Source organism: Thunnus thynnus, chromosome 10, assembly GCF_963924715.1.
Source record: "Thunnus thynnus chromosome 10, fThuThy2.1, whole genome shotgun sequence".
Classification (NCBI taxonomy): domain Eukaryota; kingdom Metazoa; phylum Chordata; class Actinopteri; order Scombriformes; family Scombridae; genus Thunnus; species Thunnus thynnus.
Genome location: NC_089526.1, coordinates 16,679,688 through 16,695,320, shown reverse-complemented (window position 1 = coordinate 16,695,320; position 15,633 = coordinate 16,679,688). Strand labels below are relative to the sequence as shown.

The 15,633-nt window shown below is 39.6% G+C and overlaps 1 protein-coding gene across 5 annotated transcripts; it reads left to right on the top strand.

Annotated features, from left to right (window-relative positions):
• Window positions 1-205: 205 nt before the first annotated feature.
• esrp1 (epithelial splicing regulatory protein 1) lies at window positions 206-14,340 on the top strand. 5 transcript variants are annotated; one of them, XM_067601563.1, is made up of 16 exons: window positions 206-1,007; window positions 1,790-1,951; window positions 2,086-2,202; window positions 2,601-2,712; window positions 3,240-3,383; window positions 4,060-4,114; window positions 4,239-4,349; window positions 4,493-4,625; window positions 4,763-4,805; window positions 5,464-5,783; window positions 6,583-6,807; window positions 6,911-7,163; window positions 8,661-8,841; window positions 10,678-10,819; window positions 11,266-11,355; window positions 12,933-14,340. In XM_067601563.1, the coding sequence occupies exons 1-16, from the start codon at window positions 876-878 to the stop codon at window positions 13,065-13,067; spliced, it is 2,355 nt and encodes a 784-aa protein (XP_067457664.1). In that variant the 5' UTR covers window positions 206-875; the 3' UTR covers window positions 13,068-14,340. The 5 variants fall into 5 exon arrangements, with proteins under 5 accessions (XP_067457664.1, XP_067457663.1, XP_067457662.1 ...); XM_067601562.1 differs by having other exon boundaries at window positions 6,911-7,151; window positions 11,266-11,388; window positions 12,933-13,050; XM_067601561.1 differs by having other exon boundaries at window positions 11,266-11,388; window positions 12,933-13,050.
• The last annotated feature ends 1,293 nt before the right edge of the window (window positions 14,341-15,633 follow it).

Genomic DNA, 15,633 nt, shown 5'->3' with positions numbered 1-15,633 from the left:
GCACAGTGAAGCTAAAACATTCAACTGAAGTAAAAAGAAGAAAAACACATTTTTAAGTTGAGTGGGACTTTAATCTAAATATAATTACCGGATTGAATTGAATGTTGTTATTATTTATCTTATTGTTATTATCATTATTTAGTTTAAATGAAAAAATTACAAATTTGCTGTAACAGTAGCTAATTGTTGGGTTTCTTCTCTTTTTATATACGTTAAATCTTTAAGAAGATTCAACATATTTACTTATTTAATTTTTAAAGAATATCAAACATAAAACAGGGACATTTTAGTAAAAAACAAAACAAACAAACAACCCCCCCCCCCAAAAAAAAACATAGCCGGTTTTTGTAATCCCTGTCAGATATAATCATGTATAAACTTTATGATATTTTGTGCGCGCTAATTATTAAACAAGACAGGTAACCATTTCATCCTTGACACCTGTTGGGGAAACGTAAATCATCATACATAGGAAAGCTTAAGATTTTTAAAAAAAAAAAAGAAAAGAAAAAGAGAAAGAAAAAAAAGACATAAAACAAAACACATTTTTCTGTCCTTCATCTGCCACGTCCTAACCTGTGAACCACCTGAAGGAGGGAGGGGGCAGGTAGAGAGTCACGTGGTCACCCAGGTAGATGCACTACAAAAACGGCTAACGTTCAGCCATTATTCCGCGATGGTGACTGCGGGAGGCTTCACGTAACACTTCACACGCGACGAAACCCGGATTTACTGAGCTCACCTTTGCGCTCAGGTGTGAAAGTAAAGCTTGTTTATACCTCTCGTCTCCCGCGCGCGTCTCCTCGTACTTTTAGTTGCTGTCCTGTAGTTTTGTGTAGTATTAGGTTGGGTTTTTGGGTTGTTTTTGTGTTCAAATGACGGCGCAGGTAGACTACCTGGTGGTGGTGTTCACCGCCACATCTGGCGCGAGCGGAGAGCTTCTGGGATCTGACGAGAAGGAGCTCGTGCAGTTGGTTTGGCAGCTGGTGGATGTAAAGAACAAAAAGGTAAACACTTAAAACTAAACATATAGATGATTATCACAAGCAGGGAATGTGGTTGTAACTTTAAATAAAGAGATGGGTTGATAAACAGTAAACTGCAGAAAGTCACATTAATGTGTATCAATTTACATTGTTAACTAAAATGCTGAGTATGTAGGTTTCCTCTCTACAAATGTCTGTTCTAAAAACATATATGGGTAAAATATATATAGTCTTATTCAGTATATTGATTGGACACATGTCTTTTTCCTAGATTCAGATTCAGATTACTTTATTGTCCATTTAATTTACATAAAATGGAAATTCGTCTTTGGCACTTGCATGTAAGATAACACATCATACACAATTATACATTAAAGGTAGGATAAAATCTTAAAGTGACTAAGTGACAAGCGGCAGTAATAAAAGTGATGGGTGACTTGTTCTTATACTTACATGTAAGTCATCGTAACCATTACAGCCGTGTGTATTACATAGCAGTACGGAGCAATAAAAGGTGAATAAAAGGTGTTGGTTGTCCTGAAGAGCAATAATAATAATAAAATAAGGGAGTGTTTGGGTGGAGGTCGGGGGGAGGGGGGCCTAATGACTGTCAGATATTTTTTACAGACTCTTACTTTTGTTGTTCTTCTATGTGATAATATCTATCTATCTATATGTACTAAGGGTTTTTATAATAGCCATTTAACACTTTTACATCAGCCGATACAACCTGTGAGTTTCTATATAAGCAACCGTTTCCAGACTGACGTGTTTTGTTTTTTTTGTCTTTTTGTCTGAACCAGTTGGGCAGGGTGAATGAGCTCCTCATTAAGCCTGACCTCACAGACTTGACGGAGGAGAAAGAGGAGGAGGAGGATGTGGTGGAGGAGAGCGTGGAGGAGGAGAATGGATCTGGAGCAGACTGTGTCTTTACAGCCTTGAATCTTGAGACAGCTTTAAATATGGTAACAATGTCTTTTAAAGTCACTGGAAATAACCATTTAGCCCTTTATTACATAGTAAATATTAATACAATATACCGACTGTATCTGAAGTTTTCATTTCTTTTCTAAATGTTTGACGCCTCCTGTCTTTGCAGTTTCATCTACAACTGACGAATGAGGTGAACAGCGCTGGCGAAGGCACTTCGGTGTGTTTGTGTACAGACGGGCAGCTCCACATCCGTCAAGTGATTCACCCCGAGGCTGCGAGCAAGGTGAGTTAGCGAGCTGGGTGGGTGAACGCCTCAAAGCCAGGGCGGATGTTCACTAACTGCTGCAGGAACCTTCAGCGCTCTCACAGCTACAAAGGGATGTGTTGTGTCAGCACTGTGCTCCCGGTTAAACTTCACGTTACTGGGGAAAGTTGCTCTTCGGGCAGAAGATTCATTCATGCAAACCTGGCACACACCCATGCACATACCTGTGCACATAAAACACAATGCTGCCGATGAAATTCTCCCACATGTCCTAAAATGTTTTGCAAACCGGAGCCATGAAGACAGCACTGCATACTCTGCTGGCTTGAGCAAACAGCAATATGACAGCAATAAAATGGCAGCTGTTGATGGGCCACATGTTTACAATCCTTTTATTTAATTTCTTCCCACTCCAGAACATCCTGGTCCCAGACTGTTTCTACTCTTTCTTTGACCTTCGGAAAGAGTTCAAGAAGCACTTCCCCACATCAGACCTCAAGGCTTTGAATGTACACATCATGGCAGAGTGTATCCTTTAACAAGTAACATGTTTATGTTTGGCATGCTAATGACATTTTTGCTCTGACTCTTTCACTTGTGGTGTTTTGGATGTTTTTTTGTTATTTCTGTGTATGATCAGCAATGTATTGAGCACATATTACACTCAAAAACACACAACAACACACATATTAGAAATTTATAAGCCCCGGGGTGTTGGCTGCAGGACTAGAGGTTTTGAAATGCAAATAAGGAAACAATGGCGGCACCTTACTGAGCGCTCAGTGAAAGAGTGTGTGTTTAGCCAACATGGCAAACCCCACACACCCTGTGCAACAGGAAAACTAACATCTCTCCTTCCGTCTCTTGCTTTGCTCTTTATCTTCCTTCTGTCAGCCCTTTTTCAGTTTTTCAATTTTCTCTCATGGGCTTTTTTTTTTCTTTTAACATCTCTCATTTATCCATATATACATGTATGACAACTTCTTTGCTCTCTCTGGACTGTTTTTTTGTTGTTGTTGTTCCTTGTTTGCTTTCCTTGACGGCCTTCTCCTCAGCTCTCTGTATACCTGTTGATGTGCCCGCCATGTGGGGTCCCTCAGCCACACTGGATCCGTCAGCCATATTGCCCCCAGAAGTAGCCGTACAGCAGGTCCAGATTATGGCCACCATCGTCCTTGCCATGCTTTCTGAGCCATTAAGTGAGTACCATCTATGATTTTACACAATGAGACTAAAGGTGAAAGGTGAAATGTTGTTAGTTTGACATATACTGTGTGTACAGGTACGATTAGAAGTCTGCTACTTCAAGAGAACAGCTGTGAGATGATAATTAGGGAAATTAAAGCTGCAACATTCAAAATGTGTTAGAAGTATTTTGACATTAATTAAAATCTGTTAAATCATTTACATTTTTCAAGCAAAAATGGCAAACATTTCATGGTTTCAGCCTCTCCAATGTGAGGACTTACTGCCTATTTTGCCTTATATTAAAATAAACTGATTATCTTTGGGTTTTGGACTGTTGGTCAGACAAAACAATATTTGTGCAAATTTGAATATGTCACGTTTTTTTCTATGTGATAGGCATATTTCACTTTTTTCTGACATATTATGGACCAAACAATCAATGAAGAAAATAACAGGCAAACCAATCAATAATGAAAATTATTGTTAGTTGCAGCACTTAAATAAACTGCTTTTTATAGTAATTTCTGTAAAAGGAAACTCTCAGCTGATAAATCTAAAATATAATCTGCATTTCAATTCAATACTTTAGACAGTTACCATGTTGATTTTAAAGTACCATGTGTTGTTTTAGTTTTGTGCTGTCATTTGTGATTTCAAAACACAGTTAACTTGATTGTTTGATTACAGGCCACACGTTTTCCAACCCGGAGAGAGTTAGTGAGAAGTTTGAGACTGGCACTTGGTAAGTAAAGTTTGCTCAAGACAAATATTCTTTTTGTTCTCCAGCTCTAAAATCAACTCCCAAGTCCACTCCTGCTGTGCTAATATCTGTGTGTGTGTGTGTTTGTGTGTGTGTGTGTGTGTAGCAGTAAGATGGAGAAAGTTTGCAACAACACAGTGATCAGAGCCAGGGGGTTGCCATGGCAGTCTTCTGACCAAGATATTGCTCGATTCTTCAGAGGACTAAACATTGCCAAGTATGTTGTTGACACTAATTTATGGAGGATTTTGTATCTATTTCACATAAACTTTTAAGTCAAGATAATATATAATGAAACCTGCTGTTGAAATGAGGTTTACAGGGTGTTATAATGCTCTATATGTTATCTATGTTGTATAGAGGAGGGGCTGCGTTGTGTCTTAATGCTCAGGGCAGGAGGAACGGAGAAGCCCTTGTTCGTTTTGTCAGTGAGGAGCACAGAGACCTGGCGCTCCAAAGACACAAACACCACATGGGCAACAGATACATAGAGGTAACCTGTCTAAACCCAGTTAGTCGTTGTAAACTAAACAATCATCCATTTTACCACACATCACCTAAACTCAACATCTATTTCCAATCACAGATGGCAGCTACTTAATAACCCACCTTGTTCCTTTCTATTGGCAGGTTTACAAAGCAACAGGAGAGGACTTCCTGAAGATAGCAGGAGGTGAGAAATCAGACATGTATACTATACCTTATGTTACCAGCAGTAACTGAGGCATATTGTCAAAACTCTCTGTGAGGTCACATTATTAATGGTATTATCTTTGTTGTGTTTTTGTGCAGAATATAGTTAGATGTCCAGGAGGATTTTGATAGTGCTTAATATAAAAACAAGAAACAAAAAAGCACACACAATCAAATTATCCCGCTGTTTGGTTGTATTCATGTGGTTTTCTTAATATATTTTCTTATATTTTGAGTACAATATCAATTAGATAATATATTCATTACATTATATTCAGCCTGGTCATCTTTTAGGGAAAAGCAGAACTTGCAGAAAAAGTTAGGAATTATGACCAAACCTCAGTGTGACTATTTGGGTCTTTTAGGATGGAAATAAATTTGTCAACAAGGCACAAACTGTCATCCAGTCATTTTATCTGAATGTTTAAGATGTTACTCATATGTTGAACTGCTCCCAAAACCAGAAATAATCCCTTAATAGTATTTAGTAGATGTAATAATACAGTACATGTTGCTGAAGAGAAAAGACAGCGTCCTTCTCACGGAAGCAAAACTTCAATACAGTTTATCTACAGTGTGATAATTAACTTGACTTGTGGTTAAAAAGGTGTGTCTGTGTTTTTTTGTGTGTGTGCCAGGTACCTCCAACGAGGTAGCGATCTTCCTGTCCCGTGAGGACCAGATCATAGTGAGGATGCGAGGTCTTCCTTTCACTGCCACACACGAGCAGGTCCTCTCCTTCTTCTCGCCAGGGGAGGGTCTTAAAGAAACGTGTCCGGTCAGCGGAGGGAAGGATGGCATCCTATTTGTTCGCTACCCAGACGGGCGTCCCACTGGAGACGCCTTTGTGTTATTTGCCTGTGAGGAACACGCCCAGTGTGCTCTGAGGAAACATAAGGAAATCCTGGGCAGAAGATATATTGAGCTGTTCAAAAGTACGGCGGCAGAGGTCCAGCAGGTATGTCAGGGTGTTTTGTACAGTGTGTACTGGTGCATAGTGGTGTGTTCGTCTTTAACTTAAATAATGCTTTTAGTATTCGTCCCTTAATATTTGTTTGAGATTATGATCTTTGTATTCTAAAGGCAAAAAGAGGGTTTTTTAGGAATTTAGTGTTTGTTTGTTTTTGCACACAGTAGAGTGACAATGTGTGGGTGTGTTTCTTTTCTCCTTGAATTATTTTACTGAATTACTGTAGTAGAGCTTAAGGGTGGGGACCTGCATAGCAAGGTGGACTGTGTGTGTGTGTTTTTGTTTCCCTTTAGGTACACAGAGTTACTCTTTCTCTTTTGTCCTTTCTTTCTTTGTGTCTCTCCTTCTCTCGTGAGATGAACACATGTGGACTAATTTTCTTATCTTTCTGGGCTGATAAGCTTACAGCCCACACGCATATCTATGCAGAGGCCTTTCCTTATGTTTTTAAGTATGACAGTCTGCAGCCAGTTTTATTGGTCCTCTCCAGAAATGCAAACACGCCAGTGTCCTGTTGGCACCAAGCCATCAACATCGACTTGTCCTTGTTGTGCGCAAGAAGCCTGATAGAAGGTGGCGTACACGTCTTTGAGTTTTGAATTTGAAACATTAAAAAGCAAGTATGTATAATGTAGGTATTTTTTTCTTAAGACATATCCAAGGAAGGAGAGAAATGCCTCTCTAAACCAAACTTGGAAAAGTAATTTTACTAAGAAAGCAGTTCTGACTTCTTGACAGTCTTTGCTGCAGGCAGAATATTTCATTTATGTCTGTTTATTTGTTTTAGGTGTTGAACCGGTACTCGTCAGCCCCGCTAATCCCCGTGGCCCCTGCCCCCTTGGTGTCAGTGTTGCCCGCAGTGTCTCTCCTGCCCCCTCCTGGCGGTGTGAGGGACTGCCTGAGGCTGAGGGGGCTGCCATACACAGCGAGCATAGAGGACATCCTCACCTTCCTGGGCGAGTTTACACACGATATCAGACCACATGGCGTGCATATGGTCCTCAACCAGCAGGTACATGCAACAACCGCACAAGCGAAATCACTGACACACCCATGGACACATGTGCTTTCTGACACAAAGTTGCAGAGTAATTCCTGACTGTCTCTGTTTCCAGGGTCGTCCGTCAGGTGACTGCTTCATCCAGATGACCTCAGCAGAGCGTGCACTTCAGGCCTCACAGCGGCTCCACAAGCACGTGATGGCCAGCCAGCGCGGGGCGAACAGCCGCTATGTGGAGGTGTTTCCCTGCAGCGCGGAGGAGATGGGCCTGGTGCTGATGGGAGGCTCGCTCTCACACACACATACACACACACACACCCGGAGCAGGAGTGGGACAGGGCTCAGCCCGCCGCCATGTAAGTCCAGACGTAAGTGCTGCTGGGAGCTGGGGGTGCTTCGGGACTGCAGGGTAGGTGGGCTCCTGCCGTGGGGGCAGGGTTGCTGGGTTTTCTCCAATCTAAAACTGTGGGAGGATGGGGACAACTGGTCTAACCAGGAAGATTCAAAACTGTGTGTGTGTTTGTGTGAGAGAGAGTGCTTGTGTGTGTGTGTGTGTTTGTGTGTGTGTGAGTGTGAGCGTGTGTGTGAGAGTGTGTGTGTGGTACCTCTTTATAATTTAGCGTGATTGATTTACTAGTCTGCATGCACTAAGAAACCTCACGTGTCACCTGTTTATTCTTTCAATTATGACCTGTGTTCACACATTCTGATTGAATCTTGTAGATCATGGTTTCAGCAGCATGTTTGTCACTCATTCTTAATTTTGCTCCCTTACCTGTAATTCATAAAGATCTGAAAGGGTTGGAAAAGTGTAAGCAACACAGCTGGAGTCCCAATTAGCCCATAATATGACAAAATGGCTTACAACTCTCCAGTCTTATCAGATTGGTAGTGGTGGTTGTGGGATTCAGCCTCAATAGAACGGCGCACCTCAGTCGGGTGCGTCTCCTGTGCTTGTCCAATCAGTGGAGCTGTGGGAAAGGTGGGCAGAGCTGGTGCGTAGAAATGTGCTTCTCGACTCCTTTTCTGTAGTCCTTCACTCCTAGTTTTCAAAAAAAGGTAAAATTATTGTTTAAAGCATTGAAAAAGTGGTCTGATGTTTATGAATTGTTTGAAATGAAGTGCACATGTTCACATGAGAGAAAAGGTCACACACAGGGATTCAAGGCTGGTCCTGTTGGGTAGTAGTGAGGTCATGTTAAGACTAGATGAAACTTTTATTACCCTTGTTGAGAAGAAAAAAATGCCTGTAGCCAGGAACATATTTTAGTGAGGGGGAAGGGTTCAGGCAGCAACACCAAAAACTATCAATAGGCCTAAAATGGCATGGACAGTGTATAGAAATTTGGTCTTACCACATATTGCATGACTTGATATTTTGCAGATATATCCACAACCTCTTCTGAGATCAAAACAATGTCTCTGTTGCTCTCATCTTGCCAATATTGTGGTCACATAGAGGCGGAATAATAGTAAATGCTTCATAGGCTTATAATTCCAAACCATGTTGATCCATTTGACCTTTAAACCAATAAGAAGTGTTTGATTTCCATCAGCAACGAGAGTGATCCACATGTGTGATAACAAATAAAAAATACAAAGAGTTTGAGGAATGGTCGGCCATCCGGCTATGGGCCTGCGAAATACTCAGTGCAGCTCTTTCTTAAACAAGCGCACGTGCATACGTCATACATTACACGTGTCAGGAGCTGAGTAATGGTCGTCATTGTTTGCAAGTCTGCATGAGCGCCTCTCTCTGAAACAAACAATGACCAGACTTCACCGTCATGACTCTTGTGTCCTTCTGTTGCTGTTTGTCTGGTTTTAAGTCTTTTGTCTCTCCCTCTGTTCTCTCCCCTCTCAAGGTTTATCTCCACCATCCTACTCCTTCACCCCTGCTCCACCTGTCCTGCCTACAGAGGCTGCTGTTAGCCTCTACCCTCCCATGGGACAGGTGTTGCTGACCCCTCGTCCCCTGCCGCCAGGGCACGCCTACTACCCCGGTTCAGCACAGCTTTACATGAACTACACAGCCTACTACCCCAGGTAAATAAAGCTATCTAGACAGTTACAGATGAACGGAGACAGATGCATGCTAACATAAAAACACATTAATTGATTCCTCTGTGAAGTGACTTTTTTTTTTTTGCAGTCTTTCAGTGGTTTGCAATCGCAAGAGTGCAATCATTCCTCACATTATTAATCACAGGGTTAGGCGACTATTAATTATTATTGTTTGTCTGCCCATACAAACACATCATTACACAATTGTTATATAGAGATATCAGTGGTATCTCTGAACATTAATGAATGAATGATACATTTCACAGATTTTTAAAAGCTTTACAATATATATATATATATATATATATATATATATATATATATACACATACACACACACATATATATATGTATGTGTATGTATATATATATGTGTGTGTGTATGTGTATATATATATATGTGTGTGTGTGTGTATGTATGTATGTGTGTATATATATATATATATATATATATATATATATATATATATATATATATATATATATATATATATATATATATATGTATATATATGTATATATATATATATATATATATATATATGTATATATATATATATATATATATGTATGTGTGTGTGTGTGTGTGTGTATGTATTTAAAATTTGAGTATTTTGTTCTCGTAAAACTGCCTAAATATTGACTCAATGGGATGAATATGAGTTTAACTTTTTCTATTTTTTCTATTATTGTAAAGTTGATAGATGCAGATGTTGTTGTCAAAGTTAAACTTGGGACATTGAAGTTACAGTATGTGATATGCACCTTAACCATTTGGCCACTAGTTGAAGTATCAGTTTAACTATTTACCTGCATTTTGAAGTAAATTTTGTACCTTACTGATGTTAAAAATCATTATATTCAGTTGCTCCATATCAATCACTCCTAAAGCAGGAGCTTCATCCCCACAAAAGAGTATTGTCCAATCAGAAGTGTGTCCAAATTTGTTGTACATGTTAATCACATTTTCCCACATAAAATGAACCACTTCAGAACCATTACAAATGGTTTAAGTAGGTTTAAGTCGATTTAAGTAGATTTAAGTAGATTTAAGAATCAAGGGACTTCCTTTCTCTAAACCAAGCCTATTAAACAGTGTTTACTTGCGGGCTGTGTCACTGCTGAGTAAGAAACTAAACCGGCATTGTTTACATATTTGATTTTCTGAGCCTTCTGTTTGCATAGGTATTAATTATTATGGTAGCTTGAAGAGCACAAGTGCATTTAATCATGATCACTTATCAAGATAGTCTTTACACTCACTGGAACTAATTACATCTTATTTATAGTGTTGAGTCCTTAAAAAAAATACTTTTTACTGTTGACTTGCATTTTTTTTTTAATATCTCCAAACTTTTAATACAAAGTAACTCAAAGGTCATCATTTCAGCTACTATACTGACAAAAATACTCTAGTTTGGTGGTGATTTTTTTGTTTTTTATCTGATATATCTTCTGTTTGCATTGTTGTTTTTTATTTGCCAAAAAGAGTCTCTTGTTTAAAGTGGGAAAGAGGAACAGTTTGTCTTTGGTTGAGTTGTGTCTTGCCAAGGGGAAAAGGCTGGGACAAGGGTAGTTAATAACTGAACACTGTGGTATCAGAGAACTTGGTAAACATCAGTGACCTCTGTTTCTCGTTGTTCAGCCTTGTGTCATTGAAAGCAGGTCATTTATAGACGACGCCCAAAGTTCCTCCCAGCCTTGTGATTCCCATGTTTTTTGTTTGCTGAGAAACAGCTTTGAAGTCATTTACGTCGCTTTTGAGATATTTTTAAGATAACAGCATATCTGTATCTCCACTCCTTTTTTTTTCTACAGTCCACCTGGCTCTCCTACAACTGTAGGTTTCTTCCCCTCCCCCTCCTCCCTCTCCTCCCCAGGGGGGTTGGTGCGCATGCCAGGTCTGACCTACAACAGCAACGGAGTCAAAGACCTCATTAATGCAGTGCAGGGATACCAGGTAAGACGCATTTCTCTACAAATGTTTTATGCTTAATAATACAGTTCCTATCCATGAAAATTCTCTTGACTTCAGAGTTCACATACCTCTCTGTAGGATCCAAGTGTTGTATTCAAATCTTCTTCTGTTGTGGGTGTGTATTGTCAGGCATCCACTGTGTTTGCCCAGAGGCTATCAAACTAGTTTATCCTGTCTACTCTCCCTGTTCTGTCACACACACACACAACACTGCTTGCTTCGACTTGAATTGAAGGAACTCGAGTCTTATTTAAACTTGGAGGAGAGTGAAGAATCCCAGCGATATTATAAATAAGAGCTCACACTAAATTACGAGACACCTCCATGTTGGAGATTACAGGTCCACATGGCCTTTTAGGTTAGTGTCTATGGTTGATTGTTTCTCAGCCCCCTGTTTCTGTCATTCCTCCCCCTTACCCACACTACAGTATGCCCCCGAGGATGCTCTCATGCACGCTCACGGGCCCGTGCACGCTCACGATCCGGCCAGGACATTGCTTACGCAGCCCAAAGAATGGGTGTGTATTTAAGGTGTCTGAGGCAGGTGGCAGGTAAGGACTGGCTGAGGGCTCAGTGAGAGGGATTTAGTTTCGACAGTGGTTGTAGCTGTGGTTTGGGACTCGACTGGTCACCATGGGTTAGAGGGCTCAACACGACCGCAACATTTCCTATTTGGACAGGGAATTTTCCACTAACCACACGCAGTAGTGACAATTTTGATTGGGTTGAGTGGTTAGGGGGAAATTTCTTGGATTTGAATCAATCCTTGGGTTTTGTTTTAAATCATTTTGATGGGGTGCTGTTTTCTCTGACCGATTCTAGGACCCTTGTCTTGCAGTTGGCTTTATCTGATAGTGGTTACTACATTCCTGTCCTCTCAAAAAGTCTTTTATGGGGTACAGCAATAGCCACGAGGGCTAATTCATTGTTAGCTAACTGCTGAACAGCAATTGTCCTATGATGGCTTAGCAACCGTAACTATGCACAACAGGCCTGTCAAGCTTTAGATTTTCCAAAACTGTGTTCATCTAACGAGTTTGGAGGGTAGTATGTAAGTGTAAATGTATGATTTAAAATAGAAAAATCTGCTTTAAAGTAAGCATGTCCAGTTAACAAGCTTACTACCTACGGTGGAGAAATACCTGTTCAGAATGAAACATTCACTCCGAGATGCTACAGACTAAGCAGAATTTAGAGTAACCATAGTAGGGCTGCCACAATGAATTGATTAGTTGATATACAGAAATTTAATCAGCAACTATTTTGATAATCAAATTACCGTTTTAGTAAAAATATCAAAATTAGCTGGTTGCAGATTCTCAAATGTAAGAATTTGAAGCTTTTTTGTGCCATACATGATAGTAAACTGGATTTTGGACTGTTGAGCATACAAAACATAAAGAAATAGTCACCTTGGGCTTAAGTAATGGGAATTTTTACACCATTTTCTGACATTTATAGACCAAACAAATAATTCATTAATCAAGAAAATGATCGATAATGAAAATAATCACTAGTTGCAACCCTAAACGATATTGGCTCTGTCCTGCTCTGTGTTTGGTTTGGACTTGACATTACAGCAACTCCACCCAAACTTGCACTGTCAAACTCATCGGTTATTCATCATAATTGAATCCCTTCCTCTTGTTTTCAGCCATCTCACGTAATTTTATGGTTTAAATTAGCTTACGCTAACTAGCCACAGCTAATAAAATCAGTTAGCGACAGTCATCTTTTCAACTGAAAAAAGCTGTGGTGTTCGACTAGAAATAAGAAGCCTACTTTTGTTTACTTCTGCGTGAAATCAAAGACCTGTTGGTTAACTGCATGTGTGTCATGCCAGAATAGAAAGCTTGACAGGTGTAGCATCAGTAAATTAGGCGGGACTTGGCAAATGGTCAGTTGGTGGTGTTGTAGCTAGTACAATAGTGCAATAGTTGGGTAATAAATAATATTCAGGCGGTTGAGAGGGTGATGGGTAACATCTGGTGCTGGTGTAAGGGCTTTGAATTTGTCCCTTTTACACTGAGATAACACTCTTCTGTCTCTCTCTTTCCTTTTTTCCCCTCCAAATCTCCCACCTCTCCCCCTCCAGAGTCCCGCGGAGTCCGTTTCTCTCCTGAGCAGCAGTCTGATTGGTCAGTCCAGCGGAGGTGATGCTCCTCTCATGTCCCTCCCCGCTCTCATGACCAAGCCGGCGGGACAGTACCTGGACCTGACCCTGCTGTAGGGTCACACATGTACACATATACAAAGGTCATGTGACGATTTGGTATATGTTAAAGACTTGTAATGTATTGTTAGGTTTTTTTTTTTGTTTTTTTTTTAAATTAGTCTTTTAGATGTGTTATTTATATCTTTAAGAACAGAAATTAATGTATTTTATACCAAAATCATTGTGGCCTTAGCCAAAAATAGCAGTTTTGTCTTATATTGCACAGTGTGTATTTTAAAAGCTTTATAGAGATTTTTTTAACGTTACAATATTATAATCACTATGATATATTTGCTAGCCAAACTAGAGAAGAAATACCTTGTAGCAACTGAGCTAAACCTTTTCTTTAAGCTTCTCTGTGAAGAATGAAAGTGTGTGTGAGTGTGTTTTAGTGTGCAAGAGATGAGAGTGAGTATTATGCATGGCTGTGTCGATATGTTTTAATACCTAATCTGTTTATGCAATTACATTTAATGTGTTTATATACATTTGATACAGTACACAGTGATTGTATTGGAAGCTTTAGTGCATGAAGAAGTTAGTAGTAAAACTTTAAGATGTTTACATAATGCCAAATATCAATGCACTGCTAATCAATAAGACTACTAATGAATATAATAGCAGTATCTTTGAATTATAACATATATGTTACACTGTGAGTTTGTCAAATAGTCTGATCCTTTCGTCAGACTTCACATACAAAAATGTGACATCTCAGTTGTCATTAGCCCCCTCCTTTTATTCCTTTATGTAAACGCTATATGGGTTTGTTTCCATGTTGTGTAATGCCAATGTTGTCTTGCCTTTTGTTTCGGACTTACACCTGAACAGAGGACAGCCCCGCTCCTCTGTAACCTAACCTAAGAGGACTCCCGTCACAAGCTCTCAGATTACAGAGTGACACTCAGGAGCCTGAGGTGGTTTCTTAAAGATTTTATTGCATATATTACTCACATAGGACAGCAAAGATTTATCAGTCCCTCACACTTTCCTTGTCTTCTTTCCACAATCTACGCTGATGTCGGGGAATGCCATCAAATAAACTGAATCCCCTGTAAAAAAAAAAAAAAAAAAAATCTATTTCTTTTGTAGATTGATCATTTGTAAATGGAGAGTTGCGAAGGAAAGGAAATGAAGGACACCTCTAACATTTATCTTGTGAATTTAATTGCCATTTGTGCCCTTCAATGTTACTGTTTGGGCTCCACGTCCTATAGTAGGACGTGTACCTCCTGCTCAGGATGTCCTGCTGCGGCCACGCTGAAAAAATAAACATAACGTGAAATTTGCCAGTCCCCAGCTGTTTGATTTCACTGTTTGCCTTCTGCATGTTTTATTACACTGCGTTCACAGTGGTGTCTGAACTTTGGGTGGGTTTGTGAAGTGCAGGAGCATAAACACAGAGGTGGAGATGGTGATGACAGGATGTGGCTGGAGGTAAAACTGTGGGAACTCCTACACTGTCCACAGTGAATAGCTCTGCGTTTCACACACACACACACACACATATGCTATGGCAAAGAAACTATTGTCACTCAGACACACTAAGCACATTATCTGAGGGGATGGCCTTTTTTCACAGAGTGGAAAAGTGAAGAATAGAGAGAGCAGGAAGGGGGAAGAGAAGGAGGAAGGCAGACAAAACCATGTCAGACCCCCTCAGGGCAGATTTGGCATTGTGTAACACAATCTTTTGCACCCCACCCAACTTGATCCCTTTTAAACACACACACTCTTTCTCCCACTCACAGAAACACACTGTCTGAAACCAGCATAGCAACATCATTAGTATCCATGCAACAAAGCCCAAAATACTTCTTTTCCCCTTCTGTAACTTTTATCATTGTACTGAAAGACTTTAGTAGGAAATATTTGTAAGTACAGAATCTGTTGAGCAATTTATTTTATTTACTGAAAAAAAAAAGTCAAAGTGGTGAAAATGTTGCTATAAGTGGAACCGTTTTAGTCTATTTTAAAATGTTTAATGTTATAATTTACACAAGAGCACTGGAGTATAGCATATTAAAGATTTCAGGAATTAGAGTGAATGAAAGTAATTTAGTCTCTGATTATGTATAATCCAAAGGATATAAGTGACTGTTTGAAAATTATTTGCAGGAGAATAATTTTACATCATTGGAAATCCAGCTTTTAAAGAATTGGTTGAATTGATTTGAACAGGTTATGCACTTATGGATTGTCTGGAGGAGATATTTTTACTGGATTATAGGACCTCCTTCTCTCCCAATTAGAGAGATATTGATAAAAGTGTTAGATTTATATATATTGTTTATGGATGGTGTCTACAAAGGGAATCATTTTACATTGATTTTGTATCTGATTGATTGCTTATCTACTGCTTATAGAGTTTATCTGAACCACCTATATTTGGATACCATTTTGAGTGGGCTGATCTCTATATCCTGGTGAACAACATGGATAATTATTGGACAGAAGGGGTTAATATTGTATTTGCTTGTTGAGTCTTGGGACTGCAGATCTTTAACTATACAAGGTTTCTCCTTTTTGAGGAGAGCTGTCTTTGTCCGAGTTACTGTCAGTTTTGGTAATGTTGCTTGAT